Source organism: Maylandia zebra, linkage group LG1, assembly GCF_041146795.1.
Source record: "Maylandia zebra isolate NMK-2024a linkage group LG1, Mzebra_GT3a, whole genome shotgun sequence".
Taxonomy (NCBI): Eukaryota; Metazoa; Chordata; class Actinopteri; order Cichliformes; family Cichlidae; genus Maylandia; species Maylandia zebra.
This window is the reverse complement of record NC_135167.1, coordinates 9,565,993-9,590,256: the sequence shown is the minus strand read 5'-3', so window position 1 is coordinate 9,590,256 and position 24,264 is coordinate 9,565,993. Positions and strand designations below refer to the sequence as shown.

The window sequence follows — 24,264 nt, the reverse complement described above, 5'->3', positions numbered from 1 at the left end:
ACCACTTTAGGCTTTTACATCATTTTATATCCAACATTAGCAGATAAGAAATAGAGGATTGTTTTGAGTCCAGCACTAAAAGCTCTTGACTGTGCACATTCCCAGAGCCATTCATAATGATTGTATTAGTCAGTAACAGCACACAGGGAATTAAAAAAAAAGAAAGGGAAAAAAGTGTCTGTGCTCCACTCCCTGCAGCTTTCAGTGGATCTTTATGTGAAGTCCTAGTGACAAAGCCATTTGACAAATCAGGAAAAAAGTACAACCATTAGTGCCATCAGAAGCAAACCTGTTTCCACTGGCACAAAACTGTTCTTCTACTTTTTGACATTTGACCATTTAAAAAAAAATAAATAAATAAATAAATACTATTACCGGTAGCTTCTTTAACCTGATAGCACTCTTGTGCTCTGAAGTAGAAGAATGGCAAGCAGAACAGGACAAGCTTAGGTTAAAATCCACACCCTGATACCATCTTGAGTTGGAGTTGCATCAAAGCTGCTGAAAGTAAACAGCCTTGAGACATGGCTTAGGAGTAAAAGCAAGACAACACCAACAAGACAAGCCTCTCTCATGTTACTTCCTCAAGAGCGGTGTGTCCATGCAACAGCAGCAATTGTGAGAAAGCTACACCATGTTTCTGAGGCCCTCTCCATTGCCTAAGCTCCTTTGTGGCTGTGGGCCAATGGCTTTGCACCCCGCCAAATCAAAGATGGAACCCCATTTAGCTCGCGCTTTCTTTTAGGATTTGCTCTTGAGAGTACATAGCAGACTCAACAGCCAGGGAAAAAATGGGATGTTGGATGTTGACCTGCATACTATTGAGGCTGCTGAGCTCAGGCTATTGGTCCATTATGACAAATCCTGAGACCATCTTTGTTTTGGCAACATTTGCAAGTCTTAGGCCTCAGAGAAAACAGTAGCCATGGAGAACCTCTGTGTGCTTTTAGGTCTACTGTGTAACTAGTGCAGTGATATTAGCAGCGACTATGCTATAAAATTAGTCCAGCTACATTTGCTGTAAATTACACTTAAAAGTCCACATTTACACAAGAAAGCAGAAGTCTTAGAAGTTTATATTTTAAAGCGACTGGCTACGTTTATAATATAAAATAAGAGTAACAAGGACTAATTTTAGTCATGTAGGCATTGCTGCTCTAACATAGGCCATTTCAGTCAGTCTACCCTTTAGTCCAGACTAGATTAGCTCAACAGGATGCGGGACGGAGTACTGTTAAATTTTGTATCCTACATACATCCATAGATTCATGATTCCCAATAGTAACAACAGTTTTGCACCAGATTTTCCTTTGTTTTATGACCCATTTCTGATCCCATTTCTATTAGCCGTGACAACTATGTGTATAGTACTCATTAGCAAATGTTAGCATCCTAACACACTAAACTGAGATGACATTTTCTATAATTATTTTACATTACCTGCTAAAGATGTGTTGATGCCTGACATCTCAAAGCAACTGTGCATAAATACAACCTGACAGATCTACTATCTAATAAAGCACTGTACTCTTAGCATAGCGGTTACCAAATCCTATTAATTTAGTGAGCCCATAATTCAAGGTAGAGTGGATTGTCCACTAATTGCAGGGTTGGAGATTTGATCCTTGGTCTCCTTACATGACCAAGTGCAGGACACTGAGCACCCAGTTCCTTCTAATAGTAGGTATGCATGGCAGCTGCACTGCCTTTGATTTGTTGTTCGTGTGTCTGAGAGAGGGAGAGAGAGCATAGGTGAACGACAAACACATTGTAAAGTCTTTTTGTGGAATCTGTATTTAGTAGCAGTTATTTTATTTGGAAAAATGTAAATTTCAATATGAAATCGGTAATTCACATTGTCACTTGATCTGTTAGCCATTATAAAAATGTGGTTGAGGTCAAATGTGTTCTTAAAAAAAATAAAAAAAAATAAAAATAAACAGATGCAGTATATGCCAGATGTTTGCTTTTAGTCATTGACAACTTTTCTGCCTGACTTTACAAATGCTGTTTCACTCTGGTCTTTTTGTGTCTCCGTGTTATCGCTCTCATACACCGTGTCTGCGCTGAATATAAATTTTGCCCAAAGGAACATGCTGAATACACAAACTATAGTTCTCCTTTTACTGTCTTTTAACACAGCCATAATGACTGGGAAGCTTGAAAAAATATAATATATATTTGCTGAGCTGTGAAATCACTTGTAACTTTTTCCTTTATTTTGATAGTTAAGCTTGTCATTTTGGTTGGACATGCAAACTTGTTTTTATGCGCTGTGATGGAATTATAGTGTTCCTTTGCCGTTTGGAGTAATGTAAAGAACAGAGGCTCTGCTTTTGGGTTTGCTTATAACAACCCCATCTGTGATGCCCTAAAGTTTCTTATTTTAGAGACTTTAATGATTACACGGTCCAAAAGTTAAAGATCCTTGTTTAACCTTCTCTGATCGAATGTTAAATAAACGTGTCTCCCCGTCGGAGCAGAATCCCTACCATTCTGTGGCCAGGAAACAGTCTTTTTGTGAGAGGTTTGATATCTGTGCAGGGGTTGAAAACTGTTCCTCCAGGTCAGTGTTTACTAAACTAAAGCAAGCTGTGATACCTCTAGCTGAGACTATAGTGGTCTGTGTGGTGTGAAGGGAGGGTAATCACCACACAGCCTGAACAACACTGTCATCAGCTTAGTTCAGATCCCACTTTTTCTCACACCAGCTTCTCTGCACTGTTGTAGGGGTACTACCACTGAGAGGCAAAGGAAGACTGAGATGCTTTCAATGAACTTCCCCTCAATGCTACCTTATGTAGTTAAGGACTAGCAGTCTTAATAGTGGAAGACAGTGCTGGGCTGGGGGGAGTAATGATTTTAGCTTTAAACTGAATTACCAATCGATTCGGCCCGCAGATCAGAACACAGCTTGCTAGCTGACTGTGTGGACATGCTGTGTTGTGGAGTTGCTTTACAAATTGACTGCTGCACACATAGGAGGAAATATATCTATATATGTCAGCTTGCCTCTGCATGCACAGTGGCCTGCTGTGCATGAATAGGCCTTGTGATCACCAGAGACGCAGCTGCAGAGTGTTTATGCTGAATTGGGTTGTAAATGAGCATGTATTTGGTGAGCAGTACCTCTGGAAGATAACTTTCCCAGAGGCTACAACACAGTCCGACCAGTATTGCAGGGAAGGAAACAGTGCTGCTCTTTTGAATCTCCAGCCTCCTGCACTCAGTGTGAGAGTTAGCTAAACCTGGTTATGGGCAGGGCCTTAAAGGAAATTGCATAAAATAATAGATCGAAAATTACAGTGGGCTACTTGGGATCGAAGATTGCGTTTTAACTGTGGTGTTTTCACTGTCTTTTATGGAGACCACTGGAGAACATATTAGCGCAAGTGTCATGTTCCAGAGAACACATGCTAGGCTGTGATTACTGAGCTCAAGCTGAACTGTAAAATCGTTTGTCAGCAGTTGATTTGCTTCTGGAAAAGCCCAGGCTCTTGATTGAATTAGTTTGGCGGTTTTCAGTATGGAGCAAGAATGTGTCCAATTTGGTTACCTGCTGACAGACAGCTATGATATTATAACTTTATGATTGTACAGTAAAACCAAGTAGCAGTCTTTTGAAGCTGATTTGAAAATAAAAGAAAACACTCTTTTATGTTTCTCCCTTTTCTGGTGAAAACTGTCACCTTGGATTTTCCCAGTCATGCTTTATCATTTAATTGCCATTGATAAAGCAATATTTGATGTTTGCACTAAAACATATGCACATTTCATTTGTATGCATGAAGAGAAGGCAGCTGTGCTATCAAAGGCTCTTCAGGCTTGTATTCTGTGGATTCTTCGTTGTCCAGTTCATGTTTACTGATAAGATCTGTGTGGTTACTCCATCATATTGGGAGTGAGAGGGGGTCATGTTGGTGCAATATTGTGTTCACCCTGAGGTTGAAATAATTTTGTAAAACACCTTATTTCCCACTGGACATTCTTTTATACAAATGTTCTTGCAGTGGGATTTAAAAGATAGCTGGAAAAAAATCAAGCAAAATTACACTGGCTTTAGTCAGGAAAAAAACATGTTTAAATTGTGATTAGTACTACTGTCTCTGATAATGAATAACTGAAACATTCACTGCGATTTAAAAAAAATAAAAATAAAAAAAATCTCTGAAATCTAGTCAGAAGACTAATAAGAAAAGCAATACTTTGCATTTGTAGAAAAATCTAGAAATTCACACGTATCCTATTTGCTGCAAGGTTGCTTGGCTTTTCTAAATGCCTGTGATTATTCAGACATTGGAGTCTTTTCACTTCAGGATCAGGGTCCATGTAAGCTCTTAATTCTCTCCTGTTAAACAGTTATTGAAGAAATGTGCTGGTGGTGCAGAAGGCGAAATAAAAACACTGGGAACCCAGCATTTTATGCTGCCATGTAGCCATGTCTGACTCTTAGCACAGTTCATATTACAGAGCACCTTTATCTGTGAATTCACTCTGTTAGTAAAAGCCTTCTACCCCAAAGCTATTTTAAAGCACCATTTTCTATGGCTTCCTCATGATTCCCCACCGCTGAAAGAAGCAAAGCCCAAGTACATAACTGACTTTTTTTGGAACTGGGAAGACTGAGGAGCCTGGTTTCTTGCAAATAGCAAACCTGTCTGGGCTGTGACTGCAGTGCTAGACATTTACAGTCATTTTGTTGTATTTTAGGAGCCTTTATCTTCCAAAAATCAAGTGATCCCATCCTTCAGATTTCCCAAACTTTTCATTTAGGTCTGCATATGGGCAGGCACACAGTTGTTTGACTCTTCACATGGCAGCCACAGCTCTCCTCTAGCTCATCACATCATTTTAATTACAGGGCCTTCATTGTCTACGCTGACCCATTTTAGCACGGTCCCTTACCGTCAACTGCGCGGTCCCTCCAATCACACTTAATTTAATCTGGCATTTGACTCAATCGGCAATGCCGCAAACATGGGCCCAAAATGGCCCCTACCCCAGAAATGAATTGGGAATAAAAATAACAATCTCCACTCCCTGCTCTGCTTGTCCGCCGAGGCCTCCGGCCCGACATGGTACAGCTTTTAATGGTGAAGATTGATACTGGTAACTGGGGACATTTCTTGGGATGTTAGGCACAGTTCTCTGAGGAGATTCTGAACTGCTCTTAAAGGGGCCTGGAAACACAGTAAAAACATGAGTCAGAGAGACAGAGCCCAGGGAGTTTAACACTGCTAATTGGCACATGGACTTGACTTGATCATGTTTTCTGTAATGAAGCTGAAGTGATTTGGATCAATATCTTTGTTTTACAGTTTACAATTCAGGGATGCCTTTGTGTGATATTTGTTTTATTGGACAAACACAGACAAACACACAGACAGACACAAACACTCACACTTTTTTCACTTTTCTTGTGTTTTCTGCATTACAAAATGGTGTAACATTTCAAGTAATTGAGTTGAAAATGGCTATTAATAAGAGCAGGAAGTTTCCATGGAATCTAGGGCAACATTTTTTTCTTTATTTCAAGGCAACAAAGTAAAAATCAAAAGTTCCTTCTTTTTCACTGTACATTTTTCCCTCTAAATTCTCAGGCAACTATTTGCATTTGAGAGCAACTGGTGCCCCCCCCCCCCCCCCCCCCCCCCCCGATTTAAAATAAATAAATAAAAAAAATCTTTCGTTCAGGCACAGGGCAAGAAGAGGCGGAAGCAGCCCTGCATGAAGCCGTATCTCCCCCACAATCAGAACAATGTTCTAGTGCTTGAATAGAGAAGGATATCTTTGAGACTTCAATTCATTATCTAAAAGAAGACGGGGAACGGAGTAACACTTCCAAGATAAGCCCAGCATAAGGTTAATTACAAGCTGAGTAGCTGACGTAACCTAGCCATGTCATGACTCAAAGTTCCACACAGCTGGGAAGCGAAGCAGTGCCAGCAATTGACAGTTACTTTTCCAGCAGAGGCTCGTGTGTGTGTGTGTGTGTGTGTGTGTGTGTGTGTGTGTGTGTGTGTGTGTGTCTTTATATGTTTGTTCAAATATGTAAACTCAATTGAGTCGGATATAGTTTAGTAGGACAGCTCCAGGTAAGATGGCACTGGAAGCCTAGGTGGCTCATACCACCTGCTTCAGCAACTGCTAGTGGAGCTTGTGGCTCCCTGTTCTCATTGGTGCGCAACACTGTTAACATTGCTGCTGACTCTCAACTCTCTCTCCAGGGCATAGCCTAATTAATGGATACCATTCGCAGTTGATTAGCAGCAGTTCTTTCGGTAATTACATTCGCATACTAACCACTCAGAAGAAAAAGAGTATAGAAAGAAAACCACAAAGGGCTCGAAAATATATTAATGCACTTCTCAGTTTGCTCTGATCTTAATTTGTTTCCACTATTGTTTGGCTTCTGCTCTGATAAGAAGCATTTTTCTCTCTGCCTCGCTCTCTTTCTGTTCCCTCTCCCCCCCTCCCCCTCGTCTATTAGTTTTTTCACTCATGATGTTTTAAGAGAGTGACTTTGTAATAAACATACAAAAGAGATGACTTCAGAGCTTTGTTAAAAACAGGTAAAATGTTCTCATGAAGACGCAAACGTGCTGCGTTTCTTTCTCCTCTGAGCTGTGTAGGCTGGGGTTTGCTCTCCTCACTCACAGAGAGGTGCATTGTGCTCGTGGGCCCAGCTGCTAGCCCATAATTCTTCATTCTATGTCCCATTGTTCCTACCTGTCAGCATGGTTGTGTCTATGAAGAAAGGAAGTGGCTGCCATTTTGCCAACAGGCCATGTGTGGGTTGGTAGGGGCGGGGGGGATGTTGTAAAAACATGTTATTTCTTTCCAAAGTACAGGGTTTTGATAGCTTATCAACTCCCTTAATCACTAATGTGTCTTTACAGTATGGCTCCAACTCACCACTAAAGACTGTATCTATTAATATGTAAATGCTGAAGTAGAAACATATTTTTGTAACGGATCAGGGGGAAATTAGTTTCTTCATGAACATGGACTTAGTCAAATGTTCCCGTTGACCTAAAACGTACAGCAGCCATAATAAAAACACCCTCTACCTCCTTATTTCCCCCCAGTATCACTCCTCTCCCATAGGTTATTTTAAGTTAATAACCTGCCACTGCATCTTGATACTTGGCTTTGTGATGCAAACATATCCTTAATTGCTATCCCATAAGAGCTGAATAGCTGGACCAGATTCTCATTACCCTGGTTTGAATTGGCCAGGGCCTCTCAAATGCCTCTCATCATGTCACAATAATGGCAGAGTGGCAGAATGTGCTTATGCATGTAGAGACAGGGGTTAACCCAGTGTGCAAATATTCAGAGCCATGTATGACAATCTGTTTGAGTGACAGGTGTTGGTTATGAGAGGGAAGTGAGTTGATTTACACTGGATGTTATCTGGACACCACTCGGCTGATTGTGGGTTTTTTTTCTCTTTGTTTTCATTTCCAGTTCCAGAATAATAACAACTACATGAACATGGCTGAGGCGAATGGTGCCCTGCTTGCTGCTGGGGATGTAAGTATACTCTGTTTTCCATGAATGTAAACAAATTTGGGTGTGAAAATGAGTCTTTGTTTGTCTTTTTTTTTTTTTTTTTTTTTTTTTTTTTAAACATGACTAAATAAAATGATAATTTACACCTTTTTATACATGTTATGGAATAAAGCAGTCTCTGGTTTTGGCGTTTGAATAATTCTTTGAAAATAATGGGATGCGGTAGAAGTGCCATGAATAACTGTCAGAATAAGCTGCATATCTGATAGGAAATATTCCTGGAAATAAATGACTGTTTTGCCATCTCAATCAGGAAATAAATTTTTACCATCCAATTTGTTCCTCCTCTCCTTAAAACCTCTTCAGGCTTGGTTGTAACTTGTGAGAGCGGACGCTAATGTGATGTGACTGCTTCAACTATGCTTTGTAAGATGAAGTGATATCTCAGAAAGCTGAGGATAAAAACACCTGTTTTCCTTCTCTTTTCAAAGATGTAATAAAGAAGCATAAACAAACTCCATAGCTGTGTCACTCTTTGAGCTGTGCTATCTCCTGGCACTTACAGAAAGTGAAATGTCACCAGCAATCTTTGGCTGAGGAGCTGCTGCAAAAACTGTGTACTATACTGTCGCATTGAAAAGAATAAGGGAGCAGTTGTTCTTCTGGAGGTATATAACGGACTCTGTGAGCCATAGCAGTCCTAACAGTGTGCTAAATTTATCCATTTTATTCCCCCTCCACCCACTCGGCTGCCCTGTCATTAGAGACAAGTGCACCAAAAATACCCATCATCCTCTGTGGTTCAAACTGTCTAATCTCATCCAGTTTAGCAGGGGAGATTGATCTGGCTTCAAAACCCAAAGCAAAGCATCATTACATAGTAGCTCCAAAATACTGAAATAGATGTCATTGTTAACCGTATTGTTTTCATTCATGTCAGTTGGGCAGCAGGGATGCAACTGTGACATTCAAACTCGGGCAGCTACACAGAAGTGTCTGGAGCGCATGACCTCATGTTCATAAAGTGGCTGCTTCACAAAGCCGCAGAGTATTATGGAAGAAGTCTAATTTTCCCCCACATTTACGCTGAGTGGGCGCATCCTCTGTATCCACGGGCTGCTGAGGCCCACTGCAGCAGGGACCATGCCGACACAGGCTGCTTGGAGAGCGTTCAGCCCCCAGCTGTGAGGGCCCACTGTGGCAGTAAGTGAAAGTGGGGGGAATGGGCTGGGGGTGCACTCCTTAATGAAAACAGCCCAGCTCATTTGCATTTTATCAAAAGGAACAACTGTTTCCAGTGTTAGGGCACAGATGGTATTGTGCTTTGAAGGAAAGAAAGAGCAAGAAGAAGCCTTAAGCATAGGGTTTTCTTGTCAAGATTTGGAGTGTCCAAAGTATTGTTTGTTGCAATCTGAGCTAAAGTGAGATTAAAGTGATTTCCACTTTGAGTTGCGAGGTTTCACACCATATGTACAATAGCACTGGTTAAATGTACCGATTGTGTCTGGTTTGTGTTGTGGCTACAGGAGAAGAAAGGAAGTCTCCTTTATGAAGGCTCCATGATAAACATGGCAAAGTTAAATTTATGCCCCCACGTTTGGTTAGTTATTGTTTTCAAATCGAGCCATAGGGATACTTTGCCTACTCTTTCATGTGTAAGAATAAGCATGGGTTATTCCTTGCTTCAAAGTTCCTATATATACAGATGTTTTGCTTTACCACAAATGACTTAAAGCAAAAAATGCAAACCTGTTTACATCCAGCTACTCTTTATTTACACAGTGGATACTGTATATTTAAAACTGCACACAGTGTGTGAGATTGCTTCTGCTTCAGAGCGACAGACTCGCATTGCTGTTTGGATGGCTGTTGTATCATTTACCTTATGCACTTAGAGAATGAGATAAGATGACCTTGGTGTGCCTGGTAAAGCATACATCCTAGGAGAGAAAGGTTGACTGCTTTCCTAAGTGAAAAGGATACTGTACACTGAGATTGTGTTCCACTCAGATGTATCACTTTACTTTCCCAATCAAATTAGCATCATGTAATGAACTATAAATATGTAGAAATGGACTACAAATGATCCAAATTTGAAATAGTGCCGATTAGGGGTGCCATGGTTGATGTTGTCATTTGAGTAGCTGCACTCTGCCTGTCTAGATATTTGAAACTGGATCCTCAGTCCAGCCTCTATTGATTCTGAGGCCTATTATATGCAGTAATTGCATGCTGCTGCCTTTAACAACTCTTGGTTATTACATCTGTGAATTGCATTACTACATTTATTGAACGACTGGAAATATTGCCTGAAAAGCTTTTTCTTCCTCTTGTTCTGATATTGAAAGAGCTCCAAGGCACCGCAGGGATAATCCACTGGAAGGGAAAATTCAGTGATTCCCATCCCAGTCACATCCCTTTTTATATTTCTGTAGTTCATACATTCTCTATAAACCAATGTTATACTGTTTATGACAACATTTTGTGTTTGCACTAAAGTCTTGTGCTTTCATTCTTTTCCACTGCATGCTAGCAACAGGACTCTTGGGGATAACTTGTCCTTGAGCACCATAATAAGGTTGACATTTTTGGCTTTCAGTGACATCTTGAAAATGAAAAGGAAAGCATGGGCTACCAAGAGATTTGGTACATATATTTATTGTGAAACTAAGGGGACTGATGCTGAAACATTCAGTTCCACATATTTCAGAAAAGATGTTCAAGCAGGTTCTGCCTAAACTATGGAATATCTTTACTAGACAAAGTAATTTAGACAAAAATAAACTAACTATAAAAAACACATGCGAAGAGAATCAAGTCATAGTTCCTAGATATGCACAACTTTCTAGTATCATTCTACTTTTTGCTCTGCTCAGAGCTCCTCTTGTAGCAACATAAGCTAAACATTTTTGTTAAAGTCAAGTGCAACGAAATGAAACATAATTCGAGTTAACAAACTGAAGTTACATTTGTCATTTCTCAACTTTTTGAAGTTTATCTATGAAACAAGTTTATCTATGGCACCATTTTTACTTGTGTTTTTACTATGACACAAGTAAAAATGGCAAAAGGGATATTTAAATCATTTGCATTGTCAGTGCAAGCATTTAGGATGCTGTTCAACAAGACTTTGAGTTAAGCTTGACATTTTTGTAAATTTTCCTGTGATTGATTGATTATCTAAAATCACATAGATCCTACACTGAAAATTGACCCAGCACAATATAACAACTGTTGAGAATTTCTCTTGGTACAATTTGGGCTGATCCACCTCCAATGGGTTCTAAGAACTGGGGGATTTCCCACACACCTGCTTAGGATGCTCATGCTGGGTACATCAGGCCTCTCTGTTACAAGCCCTTGTCTGTCCTCAGACCACTGAACCATGTGTCTGCCAATGGGGACACACACACACACACACACACACACACACACACACACACACACACACACACACACACACACACACACACACACACACACACACACACACAATCCTTCTCTCTTTCTGTCTGTTGTGTTCTGCTTTGCCCACCCCTTAACATGTACATGCCTGCACTTCCCAAGCCAGCATCTGGCTTGGCACTTGGCTCTGCTGAGCCTTTCAGAACAATTTAAATGGATAATCAGGCTGGTGATGCGAAGAAAGTGGATTGTGCATCTCTTAATCTCCGATCAGAGCCCCCTAAGCTGCTCCTGGTGAAGAATTAAACTGGCTTTATGTGAAATGACACCAGACAGTGCGCAACACTGTAACACTCTGTGGGATCCAGTAAAATCTGGCACCCCTTCCCTAGGGAGAGGGCCTTTTCTACACAGACAGCTGACATCTTCCATAACCTCCCCCCTATATGAGGCAAAAACTCCATGTCTCCATTATCAGTGCCCCTGGTGTTGATGTTAATTTGTATCATCATTAACAGAGTGAGGCAAAGCACACAGGCGCAGACTGTGATACTGATCTTGCTCCATCTTCCCACATCCACTGTGATTTTTGCTTTCGCTATCCTCCACTTCCATGCTGTTTAGCAGATACTAAACACCAGCATTCCTTTCCACCAAGTACATGTCTGTGTTTCACTTAAAGGTCACAGTCATGCTTGTACTGCTCCCTTACAAAAGTGTAGCTGACCTCAGCCAACCTTCCTCTTTGACATTTGTCTCAAATCTCTAGGTTGGCTTTGTAATTCAGGCCACAATGCACCAGAATATAGGAGCCAGTGCCCTATATAGTTCTGCCCTGATTTACCTTACACAGAGTAACGCCACAGGAAACCTACTTAGATCAGCAAATAGTATTCATAGTCGAGTAGAGCAAAAAAATGCTAGTGATGTTTTTTTTTTTGTTTTTTTTGTTTTTTTTTCCCCCCCCCTCAAAAACATCCCCGCAGGGCTTACGTGGATGAATGTGGCCATAGAATCACAGCCTAAGCAGTGTATCTGGCTGTAGTGGACAAGACAGGATGAAACTCTCCTGTTAGAGAGATTATGATAGAGTGCCAATGTCTTCAGATTGTTGCATGATGTGATCCAGATGAAACTGGGGCAATAGATCTGAAGGCTGGTATGGGGATTGACCCTGCTCCACGGGGGAAGTTGAAAAAGTTGAATGACGGCTGTGATGATAGACGATCTCTGATCTTTTCCATGTGCTACTGGAACATTTTGTCCATGACTCATGACAGTTTTGTTTTATTAACCTTATAAACGTACACTGGGTTTTCATTCACATGCTGCTGAACAGGCATTATTGTGAACTAACTTTCAGTGGTTTTTTGAGTGGACTGGAGCATAATATGACAGCAGTGGACTGTTAGTAAATGTTCCTAAGGTGCTTGTGATTTATTTCACACTTTGAGAGCCAGAGGCCCTGAATATGACCTTAGCTCCTTCCGAAAGGAGAACGGATTCTCTAGCTATGAAACAAGCACTGAAAAGTGAAGCAGTGGTAGGGAGCAGGAAGAGAGAAAGAAAATGGGAGAATAAAAACTCTATTAGCTTCTCCCGCCACTGGAATTCATCAGTGCTTGTCAAGACAGCTGCCCTGAGTAGGCAATGAATTAGTTTCAAGTGTCTGTGTGCTAAAGCAAGCAAGGGGAACATTAATACTCCCTAATCAAGGTCTGTGTTGGCATATTCCCTCCCTTGTCTCTATTCTGTTATTCTATCCCCTACCTACCAGAGGCAGAGCAGAGGAAGACAGGGTTGTTAATATCAGGTTTATAGGTGTTTTAGATAACACATCTTCACCTCTGCTGAGGTTAAGGTCCCCATTCCTGTTTTTACACCATGCCAGAACTACAGGGTGTTGAATGATGCTTTACATGTGAGTAAGTGGTAAGAGTAAGGGGAAAAACGGGACCCTTTTCAAAGGAGCTTATCTCAAAAAGCAATGCATGAACATCTCTAGGACTCTCAATCCCTCTGAGAATTACAGGCAGGTGTGTGAAAAGGTGAATCGGCATGGGGGAAACTCATCTGTGGCTGTTCGAATTGGCATAAGTGCCTGCTTCCTTCTGTTTTTTTGCCAATTATTTTCATGCCATGATTGTCTGAGAAATTTCAGGAACTAGATGAGGATTTGGGAGGAGGCTTAACAAGCAACCGCTGCTATAAAAGTGACGCAGGGCCAAGAAAGTGGTGTTTGTGATCAACCTCAAGCAGATTCTTGATGCAGAACTACCGGTAGCTTCTCTTTGTCCACATACCCTAACATTTCCAAGAATTCTTGGAGTTTAACATGAGTTTTGTTTTACTCAGTGTGAGCATTTTAAACCATGTTACTTTCAGTAAGTGAACTGTGCTTTAAAGAGGTTGCAGGTTCACATAAATGCAGGGCCTGCTATCTTAGGTGCTAGGCTTGCTGTGCTTCCAAGTAACCAACAGTGTGGTCATTGTGAGGGTATGAATATTTTGGCTTTGCAGAGAGTAGCTTAATGCAATGCATAGATGAAAACAAGACCCAAGTAGGTGAACAGTTCCATCTCCAAGAAGGCACATAAGCAAATTAAGTGTGACCAAAAGCTTTAATTCGAAAGGCAGAAGGATTAGGCTGTTTGATGAGCAGATTTAAGGGTGCAGGCAAGGGGAACAAAAAGAAACACTTCTGGCCAAGCGTTATAATCTTTGAAAATGTTCTTTAAACCCATCTCCCTGTGACGTGTATTTTCACTGCACTTCAACCCAACATCCCCAAGATTAAGGGCTTTTATCATGTATCCTCTCTCTCCCATGATTGCTGCTTGATATTTTTGCTTTTGACGTCTTTCTCCACACTCGCCTTCTTCCTTCTTTTTCCTTAAAGTGGACTTTAATAGGTTTAGGAAATGTTACATCTTAGTGCACTTACAGAAAAGTGTGTTACCACTCCACTAAAACACTCCATCTCTTAAACAAAGTCATCTGATTTAATCCCTGAAGGTTTCCTTCCAGCCTGTTAGATAAGGCCCACCTCAACAAATGCTTCCTGCCTCTTTTGTGTTGGTGGATTTCATAATTTTCTTCTTTGTTCCTCTTTCTTGCAGACTTTTCATACACCCAGCTTGGGAGATGAGGAGTTTGAGATTCCTCCCATTACACCTCCACCTGAGACGGAGTCCGGTCTGGGTCTGTCAGAAGTGGACTCGCCATTCCCAGCAATGCCTGAGCCCCCAGCTCCACACAGGGGTCCCTTAATCCCCCAGTTTCCCCCACAGAGTCTGGATCTGCCCTCGATTACCATCTCACGCAACATGATGGACCAAGAAGGGGTGTCTGTCAACAACGGCCAGTCTGTGGTGAGCACTGCCATCTCACAACTAAGTGAAGAAAAAAAACCATTATCTTGCTCTCATTTATCTAGAATAAGAAATCTTGCACCAGTGCTTCTCCAGCAAGTGTCCTACTCTCCAGATTTATTTTTTGATGATGTATCCAAACTGAAAGACTTTAAGACAGAATTTGGAGAGCTGCACTAATCCACCTTTATAAGAAGGCCCTTTTACTGAACCATACCGTAATGTCACCTTCAGAGTTTTGCATGCCTCCTATTGTCGGTGCATCTGGCACAGCATCTGGCCTTGTTTACAACACAGGAGGTATATGATCACATTGAGTAAATGTCATGATATTATGTTACTTACTGTGAGCATTTTTTATCTGTTAAAAAAAACAACAAAAAAACAAAACAGGAATGTGAATGATCCCTCTCTATATGAGGTGAACAGATGTGAATAGATCACAGGTGTTAGAGTACAATGCTCATTCATCCCCAGGAGGACGGTGAAAATGGGACCCAAACGTGCCACAGTTTCACATGCTCATATTTAATTCATGTTACCTCCTGAAACCTTTTTTTCCTGCTGTAAATGCTGATCTGCGCTTCAGCAAAGTGTCACATGAGGTCTTCAGTAATGACACATGCTATTTTTAGAGTTTAGGACTGGGGAGAATTATCCCACTAGTAAAATGTTGACACGTATAATTTTAATTGGTTAATATTATTGCACTTGATTAAACATAGAACTGTAGAGTGAAATAATCACTTTCTTTATGTTGATACTGTTGTGTGCTACAGATTGTGAGATCGTTGTCTGAGGTTGGACAGGCATTTTCAAATGCCACAATCATGGAAGCACTGAGGAGGAAAAATGGAAATGTCACTGGCTGCCTAGTTGTCTTACAGAGCCATTACAAAAATGGAAGATTCATTTAGGAGAGAAGAATTGAAAGGACAAAGGCATCAGCAAAAAGATGATGGTATTGATGGTGCATTTGCTTTGTGAGTCACAAATCAGATTGCATTGAGATGAGGCGCCATTATTATTATTAGAAGTGTGTGTGAATAAATGTAATGTGTTTTAGACCCTCTGTCCCCATTTCTCCCTAACACATTTGTTGAATCACAGTGATATTAGGTATATTTATTTACATTCCATATGGGAAAGGACTGTAACATTTTTACAGCTCTTTTTCCTGCTCCCATGCTTCTGGCATGTGAAATAATTGCAGCTTTTAAAATATCTCTGCTGCATACAGTAAGTGAGCCCCTGAAGGCTTTTTGCCTAAAGAATTTTCATTTCATGGTCAGTTAAGCTTTCTGCATCTGGAAGAAACGGAACCTTGACACAATTACATTCCTGACTGTTCTCATGACTTGCTGGAGGATTAGATTTGATTCTCAAACATTATTCCTCTTTAACACCATTTGCATGGCTCATGTCTCTGATTGTGCAGAGACTCTATTAAAAACTGAGGGGAGAATGTGGGTTTTTACTCTTTGCCTCGTGGCATTGTCGTCGGCACACTACTCACTCGTTATCAGTCATCGCACATTGTACCGCAGGAAGACTTGTGGTGGCCCCTCATTTTTCCTGTAAATGGGATTGATCCCCAAAAGTCTTGTGACAATGCCTTTAGAAATTCTATTCATCTGTGGTTTTATCTTTGCTTTGAGAAGAGAATGCAACTAAATGAGATAAGTAACAGCACTGTTTTCACTGTATTCCATATATAGAGACAATGATTTACGAAGGCCCTAACAGGGGTATTTTGTCATTTTGTCAGCACACTGATAAAGGAATGACAACCTTATATACATGATTACATTCTGTGTTATTTGTTATGGCTTCAGGGGCAAACAAATAAACCGTGCACTATTGCAATTACATTTTTCATCAAGCCACCATGCTCATATTTCCCAAACTCTTGTCTTGGTTTCCTTCCTCTGTGCTAGCTTACTCATGTAGAATACTTAGCCTGTGTGAAAGCCTGTCTCTTATCAGAACTTAATGAGAAACCCAACCAGCAAATATACCTGGGCTATTTTCAAAAAGCTTCTTCCATGTCATTGCATTGCCAAGTGTTCTGCTAATTCCTCTCCCCTTAATGTTCAGCGTATGTCTTGCAAATTGGCCACAGATGCTGGGCTTCTACAAAGAGAAATACATTTTCTCAGCTGCAATGTGCCTGGCAAGCCCTGAATCTGAAGTCATTATTTATTTAATCTGCTCTCCTAACAAGCTTCTGACTCTCATTTTTGTCTCCCAGCATGTGTCCTCCTGATTTGTGATTGAGTCTCAATAGTGCCAAATAGTACTGGAGTTAGAGCTGCCAGTATTGCTTTATTCACAATTTCTTCTCGATTTTCTCCCTGCTGCACAGCAAGGGTCTCTGGGTTCTATTTCAAAAAACACCTGGTGCCTTCACCACATTTGAGGGTTTTCTTGACACGTGTAAGCATGTAGTGAAATGGGCTCTGTGTCCTCTCTGATTGGATTTGATACCTACACTAGTCAACCGGTTGTATTAGATGTTAAAATCAATATTTAGAAGATATGAGCCCTGCTGTCTTATTACATTTACCACTATGTGGTAATGCATTATATATTTTTCATTACCAACTAGCTGTTTCACATGTCATTAGCTTTGCAGCCGCAAAGATATGCTAATAAGCGATGGTAGCGTTTGAACGGCATCCATCATGCAAGATAAAAGTAAGTCTGAAAAAGCCATTTGTAGTTTGCCGTTCACATGATTTGATATGCCACGATACTGTGTAGATTGTGAGTGAGTATAATACCCACAATTCTGACTGGTCAAAAACCACTATATCCTGAATCAAATGGAAAATGTGAGCAGTGTTGCAGAAAGCATGTTTTTCTACACGGTCCTCTTATCTCCTTTCCAAGCCAAGAAGCACTGACATGAGTTGTACATCAATTTAAGAGATTTTTTTTCTTCTTCTTCTTCTTTTTTCTTTCCTCTCCCGACAGACAGCTATTGTGACATATTGGGTCAGTCAGAAATGAAAGATATTCATGCAGGCATGCAATACTTGTAATGAAGTCTCAGCTTGACCTTCTGCATGATTGATTCTGTAATTTACTTTTCTCAGGCAGCTCACAAACTGAAATGATGTCATGTTGGACAAGTTTTAAATACCCATAATGCACTAGGAGAAATGGTGGAAAGGGGTATGGGTCAGTGGCTGCACCAGACAAAGGGGGGAGGGGACCTGCTGGCCTTGCAGTTTGAAGGGGGAGGAGAGAAGGAGAGAGATTTGTTTTTAAGTGGGGGTTAGAGGTTGGCGAGATGGATGGAGTGAGTTTGCACACCACAGAGAGGGAAAGAGAGCGAAGTGTGTTTGACTGAGACAGGGCAGAGGAAAGAAAAACAATTTATCTTCGTGCTATTATAGCCTTTACCGGCATTCAAAATTCCATTTTTCTCATTTGGCTTAAGCACAGACTTCAGCAGGTTGCAGAAAATGGAAGGGAAAAAAAAATAAAATGATGTTCCCGTTTAGAAGCAGAGTAAAGGAATATGTGCAGAGCACTGATAAACTATCTTTAATAGGACTGACCTTTCATGCTGGCGAAAGTTACTGGGGGATTCATCCTTATAATTAACATATAGATGATTTTACTCCTCTCCTGCCACGGAACATTTCCAAGAGCTCTGGCATTGATTGAATGGAAATTGAACTTGTTAACATTCTTTTCAGCCTGTTACAGCTTGGTGCCACTGTTCATAAATTCTTCCCAAATTCTGATTTTCAATATCTTTAAGAACAGACTAGAGTCTGTTTTCATTGACATCGGTGTTGAGATTTCTATCACTTGGTGAATGCATAATGTTGTTTTTTCAGCTCCGCTGCTGGTTTTATTGACCTGCGTTTATTGTGGAAAGGGTTTCATGCATTGTCAAAAAATAAATAAATGAATTTAATAAACATTTTTTTACACTCATGTGCTAGCTTTCAGAACACTTTATGCTGCTGCTGTGTTCAGAGTGGTTAAAGTTGGTGATAATGTACAAAACAAAACAATCTATGCTGCAAAAAAAGAAGAAATATTCTAAAAATCATTATTTTGTTGTTAGTCATTTCAGCTTTGCAATTTTAAAGCAACACAATGGGGTATCGCACAAACTGAATTTACATTCAAAAAACCTTTTATTGATTAGAGAGTACATTTCAGCTTGTTAGTGTTTGATGTGCAAACACACAGATAGGAGCACACCTAGAAACGCACAAATCTGATTGAGGAGGGCACATCTGGCCACTGTGTACCCAAGATAAAGAATTATTTGCAGATTTACGATGACTATCAAACTATCTGGTTGGATGTCTGCTGTGACTCCAGACAATGCTGCAATCAAAATGCAAATGAGGAGCCAGAGGGACATAAATAAACCTCCCTAGTATCAGATTCATATTCGCAATCAAGACAACTGTTACTTAAGATGATTTCTTCAACTAACTTATTAGCTGTTATGTTTTTATTCAAATCAGATGTTCTAATGCTGGCATTTCAGTGACGCAACTGCCGTTGCTTTTTTGTAGAGTGAGGTGCTAAATTGCTGGTACTCTGGTTATTGTAGAAATATGTTGTAAAACCAGATATTTAGCAGGGTGTTGAATGTGATATAATGATGTGTCTAAAGGTGATCACTAAAACATTTTTTTTCTTTGTTTCTTTAATGCACTATATTTAATTTGAAGCCATTTCAAAGGATTCACCACATCCCAAACAGCAAAATGAGCCACTGCTCTAAGTCAAAACTGCACCATAAGGATTGGGCAAAAGTGTTATTATACAGATGGCCACGACTAATGAGCTCAGTGTGTGCATCTTTGATGTTCGTAGCGAGCAAAGAGCAAACGGTGAGCCATCGTGTTCCCAGTAATGAAGATGACAATAGCACTTGGAACATAGTGGGTTGCTGATATGTAAATCACAGTCATTTGGTTGCAGGCTTGTTTATTGCAGCTTTTATTTGTGAGGATTTCCATATTTGAAGAACAATAACAATATGTTTTTAAATTTCTTTCCCCAACTTTTCCTCATCTCTTTGTTGAAACCCGCTCTTTCATGTAAATATAAATCCATTTTCATTTCATAGATTGTATTTATGATAAGCAGTAGACATGGCATATGAGAAAGAAATGGATTGTAGATCCAATATGTTTCTGTCTGGAATGGTGTTACAATATTGTTTTCGAAGACGGGCATTCATAAGGTTCTTTCAATAAAGCCAGGTGCGTGGGTTTATGATGTGTTGATGTTGGGAGAGATTGAGTTTGTGCTGCTGAATACCAGATGGATGTACCCAGGGAGAACAAATCACCTTTTCTGTTGTGTTCACATCCCCTCTCTGTTCCATGTCAGCTCTGTTGGCTGTCTGATCAGTCTTCCCTCTGGAGAGCTGGCAGGCTTCGTAATTTCCTCCTCACCACAATCAATGCAAACACTTCGCCTGTACCTTCTTTAAGACTCTTTCAAGAACTGAATGTTTTACTAGGAAAAGGTGAAAGAGAAAATGTTATTACATTATACCCTGGATGGCAGAATGGATGGGACCTGTCCAAACCTCTTAAGCTTCATTCCTTCAACTGGCTGATTTATGGAGTTGATCTGTACAAGTATTTTTTTTCCCACTCTTTAACAGTGAAGCATGATCTTTGAAAGGTGCCTACTTCGGAGTTGTATAACCTTAAATAAAGTAGTGCATACAAACTGACACACACACACACGTAATATTACTGTGGCATTTGAAGTCCACTGTTCCCCTACAGGGACTGGGCAGTCTAAAGCTGTGTCACAGATTTCCATACAATAGAGTTTTGAAATGAATCAACCAAGCTGTGTAGTCATCTATTACTGACGTATAAAGATGGTGCCTTGGGTGTTGAGATAATTTATCATGTCTTGTAACAGAGACATTTAAGACCCAGGACATCATGACATGTAATCTGCTACATAACAACCCACAGAATCCAATGACCCCATTTCTGCTGTGGTAAAGGAATACAGGTTCTCAAGCTTTGGGCAGCATGGTGTCACAGCGAGTACAGCTATTCAAGCTGGATAGCAGAAATAAATTAGGTGCAGCATGAAGTCTGTACAGGGAAAAAAAAAAAACAGAAAAGGCCTCAGTCAACAAAAACATGAATTTTTAAAAAGTACAGTTTTATTGAATTATTTTAACCAGTGGTGTTTGCCATTATGTGAATTTGTTTGCAGAACATTGGCCCGGGTCATCTACGTCAATATCCATCCAACCCAGCCATGGTGATGAAGTCCATCATCAGCATGAACAGCCCCAATGGTATGATGTCACGAAATCAGCTGACCACCATCAACCAATCCCAGCTCAACACACAGCTAACCTTAAACATGGCAGGACCCAACATCACCCACACTTCCCCCTCACCTCCTGCCAGCAAGTCTGCAACACCCTCACCCTCCAGCTCCATCAATGAGGATGAGCAGGATGAAGCCAACAGGGTGAGCAAACTTTTAATGATTTGGATTACTGTATTAAAAGGTAGCAGTAAAAAGTAGACTCTGTTAAAGAGCAATTTTGTTATTGTCCTTATGTCAACTCTGCCATCATTTCAGGTCATTGGGGAGAAACGACCAGCCCCCATTGATCCCACAAAGAAATCTAAGACCCCGAAAAAGAAGAAGAAGAAGGATCCCAATGAGCCCCAGAAGCCGGTGTCAGCTTATGCCCTTTTCTTTAGAGACACTCAGGCTGCTATCAAGGGTCAGAATCCTAATGCCACCTTTGGAGAAGTGTCAAAGATTGTGGCATCTATGTGGGATGGTCTTGGAGAGGAACAGAAGCAGGTACTACAGAGTTTAGCGCCACTCTAAAGTAGTATGCAGTCTACCTTAAATTATTATTATTTGCCATTTTAAAAGCTGTAATTTTCTGTTCACACACATTTTTGTGTCATCACAGGTTTACAAAAGCAAAACAGAAGCTGCCAAGAAAGAATATTTAAAAGCTCTAGCAGCATACCGTGCGAGCCTGGTTTCCAAGGTGAGAAACCATTTCTTCTTTTCACCTTTAAAATGTGTGAATTTATCCGAAAGGTGATGTGAATTATTGAGTTCATTGTGTCATATTATGCACTGTGAAGTTGTAGAGGACTTATAATGACTGAAGTAGTTACTAGATACTATATGCTAGTCATTTAAAGGGAGGTAGTGGGATTTTAAATGGGTGAAATCTGTAATCGTAATAAGTTTTTATGTTTTTCACTTATCCAGGCTGCAGCAGAATCAGCTGAAGCCCAGACAATTCGCTCAGTGCAGCAGACCCTGGCCTCCACAAGCCTGTCCCCTGGCCTGGTGCTGCCGTCACCCCTCAACCAGCACCCCTCCATGCCATCAGCTTCCCAGGCTCTCCAACAAGCCCTGCCACGGGCCATTGCCCCAAAGCCTCTGCAGATGAGACTAGGGGGCAGTCAAATCGTGACCTCTGTTACAGTTTCCCACCAGAACATGTCATCTGGGATGCCTCCGCAGCTGCTCGGCCAGATGGGTGCTGGAGGGTCCATGGTGGCAGGTGCCCAGTCCACAGCAGTCTCTCAGATGAGCCCACCCATGCAACCGGTGCAACAGCATGCAATGCAGCAGCTCCAGCAGCAGCAACAGCAGCAGCAGATGCAGCAGCACCTCCAGCATCATCAGATGCAGCAGCAGCAGATGCATCACCAGCAAATCCAGCAGCAGATGCAGCATCAGCATTTCCAACATCATCTCCAGCAACAGCTGCAGCAGCACCACATGCAGCAGCAACAGCAGCAACAACAGCAGCAGCAGATGCAGCTGCAGCACATGCAGATGCAGCATCAGCTGCATCAGCAGCAGATTCAACAACTCCAGCAGCAGCAGCAGCAACAGCAGCAGCAGCAACAACAGCAACAGCAGCAACATCATCATCATCAGCAGCAGCAGCAGCACCAGGCCCAGTGTTCTCCACCTCAACACTCTCCTGGTACACCCCATTCAGTGGGAGGCTCTGCATCACTTGGCAGCCCGCAGCCAGCCTCACAGCAGCAACCGCATCCTTCCCAAATTCAGGCCCATGCCCAGGTCCTATCCCAGGTCAGCATTTACTGAGCCAAATGGAAGTCCTATCTAAAAGAACAGGAATAGAATAAAAAGCATCAAACATGTTGCTTTTCTAAGTTGCACTTAAGAAGTGTGTGTAAGATTTAGAATGTTATACAAAGAACTTGTCCATTGTTATAGACAGATATGCACATGCGTGTACAGGGGATTAATATGTTAACTGGGTTTTTGTCTATAAAATAGGCTAAGCTATGACAGAAGCCTTTTAGGGCGAGCACCCAGTGATTGTTTATTTGTTTGTGAGGTCTTTCAGTTTTCAATTTGAACTGACTGGACACACAGTATGTTGAAAGAAGCAAATCTTTCATTGTTTTATTTAACAATAAAGCTTTATTTATGAGGCCAGAGTTGTCAGTTCAGCGCAGTGTGAGGACGCTCTGAATGAGTTTCATCAAAAGGATTTTTATCAGCTCTTGCCTGGACTGAATGACTCACAGGATCCTTGCTGGAAACCAGTAACCATCCGTCTTTGCTCCCACACTGGCCGGTATATAGCAAACTTTCTTTAGTCCAACCTTTCTCTTTCACCCATCATTCTTGCAGACGTAACTCTACAGATCATCGGATGTTGGAGGCCCAGTGGTGTTGGAACACAAATGTAAAACATTTCACAAATGCAGACAGTGTCTTGGGATCCAGATTTGTGGATGAACGACTGAACAGACAGAGAGAGAAACTGCCATAAATCATTTATTTCATCCCATCATCACTCTAGCTGTAATCTGCTGTACATGTTTCGTAGAGTGGGAAGAGACGAGACCTCCTTTATCCAGTAATTTACCCTCCAGATGATTTGCCGAAAAGTGTGTAACTGGCACCCTCCCAAAAAAAGTCTTCTTTAATCTATTTGTTTTTACTTCAGATGTTTAACAATTAAATTATGTTTTTATTTTGTGTAAGAAAGGGGATATTTTATGGTAAATACAAATTTCTGGATCAAGGCAGATGGTTTGGGGATTGATGTATTTTTACTCTGCTCCTTGATACTGTCATTGTTTAAAAAAAAAAAATGGAAAAAAGAAAACTAGCAGAGCCAGTTTGTTGCACTGCCAAAGCCAACTGAAAAGGCATCGGAGGTATTTTTGCCAGCTGTACAGAAGTCCCGGGGGAAAAAAAGAAACAAGAAAATGTTGTACATTTTTCATATCACCTGTTGTAAAGTTTTAATATGTGAGGCTTTAATTAAAACATTGTTAAACGACCTGTGGATTGCTATATCACATAGTGCATTTCTGCTCTTTTATACTTTTTTATGAGTTACAATAGCAGCAATTAATTTTGTTTGTATTTTGCTTAAAAACCAACTGCATTTGAAAACTGTCCATAGAGTCGATGCATATCCGTATGGAGTTCTGAAAAAGGTTGTTTTCTGCTCAAGATAGAAAAAGTAAATTAATGTTGGAGTTTTTGCTCAGCCATGAAGACGAATCCAGAGACATTCCACCACTAATATGATAGTAGCCATAATTTTGTATGAAGTATTATATATTTCTTTGTGTCTCTGTTGAAAATTAAACTCTCAATCACAAATATTTATTTGAAGGAACTGTTTTCTTTCAAAATTTATATTAATCATAATTTCTATTCGTAACTCCTTTATTTCCTTGTTAGTTATTGAAGAGAACCGCAGTTATAGATATTCATAGCGCTCACCAGATATAAAAAGATAAATTTGTATGTTTTCTATGAAGTAAATCTATGAGAACAATACTTTACAAGGTTATATGAGCATTCATGTTGGCTTTATTATACTGTGTGCTGTTTCTCAGTGATTTGAATGGAAGTCCATTGTTACTGTGTGTAAAAACAGTGTTGATACTGGACGAGGTCAGCATGTAACTGG

General features: G+C 40.7%; 1 protein-coding gene across 1 annotated transcript in view; it reads left to right on the top strand.

Annotated features, from left to right (window-relative positions):
• The window catches only part of tox3 (TOX high mobility group box family member 3), a 37,582-nt gene extending 13,625 nt beyond the window's left edge, over positions 1-23,957 (top strand). Inside the window, exons 2-7 of the mRNA XM_023155297.3 lie at positions 7,471-7,536; positions 14,040-14,291; positions 20,520-20,783; positions 20,898-21,128; positions 21,244-21,324; positions 21,555-23,957. Of these exons, the coding sequence (XP_023011065.3) occupies positions 7,471-7,536; positions 14,040-14,291; positions 20,520-20,783; positions 20,898-21,128; positions 21,244-21,324; positions 21,555-22,409 (1,749 nt within the window). The 3' untranslated portion in view covers positions 22,410-23,957. The remainder of the gene's footprint in view (positions 1-7,470; positions 7,537-14,039; positions 14,292-20,519; positions 20,784-20,897; positions 21,129-21,243; positions 21,325-21,554) is intronic.
• The last annotated feature ends 307 nt before the right edge of the window (positions 23,958-24,264 follow it).